General features: G+C 47.3%; 1 protein-coding gene across 1 annotated transcript in view; it reads left to right on the forward strand.

The window, feature by feature from the left end:
* The window catches only part of LOC121305687 (neuralized-like protein 4), a gene marked incomplete at its 3' end in the record, with an annotated part of 7,967 nt that extends 2,977 nt beyond the window's left edge, over positions 1 to 4,990 (forward strand). The window contains exons 3-8 of the mRNA XM_041237379.1: positions 411 to 476; positions 839 to 1,128; positions 1,805 to 1,916; positions 3,018 to 3,106; positions 4,071 to 4,143; positions 4,720 to 4,990. Of these exons, the coding sequence (XP_041093313.1) occupies positions 411 to 476; positions 839 to 1,128; positions 1,805 to 1,916; positions 3,018 to 3,106; positions 4,071 to 4,143; positions 4,720 to 4,990 (901 nt within the window). The remainder of the gene's footprint in view (positions 1 to 410; positions 477 to 838; positions 1,129 to 1,804; positions 1,917 to 3,017; positions 3,107 to 4,070; positions 4,144 to 4,719) is intronic.
* Positions 4,991 to 5,000: the final 10 nt, after the last annotated feature.

The raw sequence follows: 5,000 nt of genomic DNA on the forward strand, positions 1-5,000 counted from the left end.
GCTTGTGAAATCCTCTGGTTTTGCAGTACCCAGACTAAGCACAGCACCATATAAAATAGAAAAATAAAACATTAAAAAAGAATTATTTTTCTAAACATCTGCACACGGTTTCACAACCCAGGAGTGGAAATTTGCAAAGCCGCTTCACTTGTTCCAGGTTTTACTACCAGCTTGTTCAGCCCTCAGTGTGTCTAGGTAACAAGCTCAGGTGTGTCTTAGTAAACTCATAGTAAAACCAGGAATGGATCAAACTGCTAGGCAACGGGAGTCTTATTCCCCTCCCTGCAGATCTCAGTTAACAGCACTCCTGTCTATCGTTTTAGGAAGATAAGGTAGTCCAAGGTCAATGCTAATTGGGCTATTGTTTGACCATTGTGTCTCTCTCTCTCTCGCTTGTTCTCTCCTCTTAGTACCAGTGTTGCTTTGGAGCCAAAGCTGTCCAGACAAACTCCCAAACAGCCTGGACACAGAGAATGGTGAGCCTGCAGCAAAACAGGGTCACGAGAACGCAGTTAGGCTTGCTCAGCAAGACACCATGTGAAAGACCCTGTATTTCACTGTATTTAATGTGCTATGCTTTGATCCTCACTGTCTTGTAAAGTGCTTTGTGATGGTGGTATCTTTAGCAGACATATTTCCCAGGTGAGAGAATTCGGTGTGCCCAACCGTTTACCAGGAGGAAGCAAGCTGAACCGGCTGCCAGTCTCCTGAACACATGTTTGCTTAGTTGTGACCGGCCAGTAGCTTTTGTTTTTGCATTTGTGAAGCACCCTGGGATGCAGGAAGAGCATTAGGTAAAAAGTGGATTGGATTGTAACCCGTCTGTCTGTCTTTTTAGGTTTCACACAGCAGGAGCTGTCCAGTGTCGTGAACGACGCGATCCTGTCCGCGAGCGGCGGTGGCGGTGGGGGAGGTAGCGAAAGCCGGGGAGCCCTGCTGGAGATTCCCGGGGGAGGGGGAGAGGGCGGGGTCACCACGAACGACGCCCTGCTGTTCCACGAGAAGTGTGGCACCCTCATCAAGCTGGGCAATAACAACAAGACGGCAGAGCGGCGGCGCCCCCTCGACGAGTTCAACAACGGGGTGGTGATGACCAACCGGCCGCTGCGGGACAACGAGACGTTCGAGGTACCGTCGAGCGAGCCATTCAGGGGAGCCTCAGCACCCCACCGTTCCGCTCGGGCGCTGGGGTAGGGAGGCGAAAAATAATAATAATCCGCTTTCTACAGCGCCCCCTACTGGCACCCTGGCGAATGCAGCACCTGCAGGGCTTGTCCTGCCGGGCGCAGCAGCTGACATGCACCGCGGAGTGTGTCAAGAGGTGATTGGGGCGGGGGGGGGTCAGAGGACACCCGCTGATCTTCAGTATACCTGAACTGTTGTAGGGAGTTGCTGTATTGGGGGGGGGGGGGGTAAATATTTATTAAAATAAATACAAAAGAAAAAGTGAGTTTTGTTTAGCAGCTTCGCATTTTGAAAACATTAAAGACTTCTAGTGGAAATATTTCACTTGAAGTTTCTTTTGAGCGTTTCTACTGAAGGCAGCTAGAAATGTGTGTCATTTTGAGTTGTTTGCCCAAGGAGACTCGCAAGCGTTACACGGCAGTACAAGGTTCCAGTGCAAATCAATATTTAAACGCAGCCTGGTTTACAGTAAGCTGCTAAAAACACGTCAGCTTACGAATCCTGTTGCATTTAGCGTTTCTGAATCGGCTCCAGGATTCCGCAGTGAGTTGGGCAGCAGTTGCTTTTCTTGTGTTCTTTTCCAGCTCTGCGTCTCACCGCGTCTCCGTTTCGTCCTCAGATCCGCATTGACAAGCTGGTTGACAAATGGTCAGGTTCGATAGAGATAGGAGTGACAACTCACAACCCTAATAACCTGGACTACCCCGCCACCATGACCAACCTCAGATCAGGTAGGGTGTGTCACCGTTGGCAGAATCTCAATATATATATATATTTTTTCTTTTTTCATCAACGCTAAAAATGTAAGTTCTATCAGTGACGTTTTCCTATTTATTTATTTATTTATTTAGCTTCCCCGTTAGCTTGTCATGCTGTTTGGAGTAACTCCGAGCGATCTCTTATTGCAGTTCGTGAAATGTCGTTTTGCTTAATTATTAATTTTGAATTTGCAGCAAAAAAACTAAATTTCACTTGGATCCAGCGGGTAAAATAACCCCAGAATCTAGTGGATTAATTTATACAGGAATTTAACCCATTGAGATCCAGATCTCTTTTACAAGGGGGTCCTGTCAACAGACATATACGGTAGACCCACACGATATCCTGTGTGGTGCTCTCTCAGTCCTGGTTATCGTACGCAGATCCTTAATCGGGATCTAAACATTTACACGAGGCACTAAACGATCTACAGAGATCATTTTTAAAACATTTAAGAGAGAGACTGTCAGTTGTACTCCTTGTGTCATAGTTCAGAGAGTTACGTTTTTGAGAGCCGAAAGGCAAAGGTCATTTTACCCAAGTCTTGGAACGGCCAGGCTGCCAGAATCGCAGGATTGCAGATTGTAGCTGGTCTCGTAGCTGTTAACCAGAGCAGTTAAATAGCAAGGCGCCGATCCTTTTACGAAACTCGTACACAAAACAGCGCCGATAATAAAGCCTGCGGTCTATAAGTGAAAAGCAGCCTAATGTTTATTTTCTGTGTTTTCTGAACGATCGTTCGGTGTTCTCCCCGGTCCTGGGGACCCCCCTGTGTCGTCTGGTTTTCATTCCAACTGAGCTCTCCGTTACTGAACTAGACACCCTGATAATCTGCTTTAATTAGACCCTTTGTTTTCAGTTCAAATAGTTGCAGATTTCAAGTTGGCTGTAACAGCACACGTTTTAAAATCCTCTGCCGCTGGCTCTCTGTGACGCTGCTGTTAATCTCCTGCGTGTGGCGCTGTCTGATCCAAGCCGCTGGCTCTCTGTGACGCTGCTGATAAACTCCTGTGTGTGGCGCTGTCTCTGATCCCAGCCTCTGTGACGCTGCTGTTAATCTCTCTCTGATTCAGGCACCATTATGATGAGTGGGTGTGGCATTCTCACCAACGGGAAGGGGACGCGCCGGGAATACTGCGAGTTCAGTCTGGATGAGCTGCAGGTGAGAGACGCTCCCAACACAAGGAACACACCTTTTCCGTTTAAACTTTTTTGTTTTAACTCTGAGGAAGTCAGTACATAGCTAAATGATATTAGACAGCAGACATTTGACATGGGTTTGTGACAAAGTGTGTGTATATATAGTCATACACTTGTAATTACACATGTATCTAAAAAAAAGGAGCTTCTGTAATTGTGCTGACACTTGGTAAGGACATTCTTTGGCACAATTTAGCCCTCCTATTATGTTCAGAATTTAGGTACATCTGTTATGTTTTGGGTCCTATTGACCTGATGCAATTGCAAAACTTCTTTGACTGCCAGCCTGGGAGCTCCTCATTCTGGGGTGTCTTTACCAGGGAGATGCTGTTGCAATACTGACAGGGAAAATGTGGCCCTGCCTTGTAGATATATATTGTTTGCTTATAAATATCTCCAGACAGGTGCAGCCATTTCTAGAGATAATAATACAAATATAATAATAAAATCACAAATTGAAGGGGTTTGTTTTATTCCTGCACACAAATCCACACAGATAAATGCCAGGGGTCACAGTGACCCGAAACATCTTATTTGTACACATGACCTGTTCTAAAAAAAAAAAAAAAAAAAAAAAAAAAAAATCTCCTGTTTCCTGTGTGTAAGTTCATGACCCCAACCTAGGAAAAGTCATAAAGTGTTATACAGAAAATGAAAAGAAAAATAGCATTTAAGCTGATTGGAAACTCGAGTCAAATAGACCCCAAAACCTAACAGGAGGGTTAAGCAGTCAGAATCTGGGGCTGTCTGTCACACTTTGTGTCTGTCTCTTAGGTGCATACATCTGAAATAGAGGCTTCTCTAATTGTGCTTGCACATGGTAAGGACATTCTGTAGCACAGAGAGTATAGGAATGATGTGAAATGTGTTGGTTGAGTGCTGAGTGAGCTGCCTGCTCTGAATCCTCCTTTCCTCTCCCTGCACAGGAAGGGGATCACATTGGGCTGATGAGGAAAGTGGGCGGAGCGCTGCATTTCTGTATCAACGGCATCGACCAGGGTGAGAGAGCTGACTGTCCCTCTGTCCTACTGTCCCTCCGTCCCTCTGCCCAGCACAGCAAGGTTTCCAGCGCAGAGACTCACGTTAAGTCAGACACAGACCTGCTCCCCTCATGTAGCAGTACAGGAATGGCAATAAGACTCCCATTGCACAGCAGTTTGATCCATTCCTGGTTTTAATACCAGCGTTAGTATCTCGATTGAAGACGGTGAGAGACTTCTAGTCAAAAGGTTTGCAATTTGAATGAATCAAGTTTTCTTTTAGCAGCTATCTCCTTTGTTTGTGTCCGTGTTATCTCTGCGGTGCAGCTGCTAGCTCTGTTGCTCGCGCGCCCCCCCCCTCCCCTTTTTTTTTTGGCTTCTGTCTGTCTCACTCGGTCATTGAATGGTTTCCCAGAGAGAGAACGACTAGAGTCGTGTGCTTTATGTCTTTTTGATGATGTCAGACCCTATCGGACTGCAAAGGGTTAATAATTCAACATTAATTGAGTGTTTGATTGTTGTGTATGAAGACGTTGAGGGAGGCTTCCAGACGGCATTTATTCTTTTTCATAGTTCTGGGTTTGATCCCCCCCAGGTATAGCTGCCGCTCAGACCCCCCCCACGGTGTACGCCGTGGTCGACCTCTACGGCATGGCGGTCAAGGTGACCATCGTCCACAACCACAACCACAGCGACCGGCTGAGGAGAAACAACGCCATCATGCGGGCGCTGTCCCCCGACGCGGGGCGGGGCCGCGGGGCGCTGCAGCTGGGGGCCGACCCCGACGGCGACCGGCACCTCTTCCACCTCAACTGCGGCCAGAAAGCGTCCATCGTCAACGAGGGCAGGACCGCGCTGCGGCCGCAGTGAGTCGCC

Source organism: Polyodon spathula, chromosome 44, assembly GCF_017654505.1.
Source record: "Polyodon spathula isolate WHYD16114869_AA chromosome 44, ASM1765450v1, whole genome shotgun sequence".
NCBI classification, from domain to species: Eukaryota; Metazoa; Chordata; class Actinopteri; order Acipenseriformes; family Polyodontidae; genus Polyodon; species Polyodon spathula.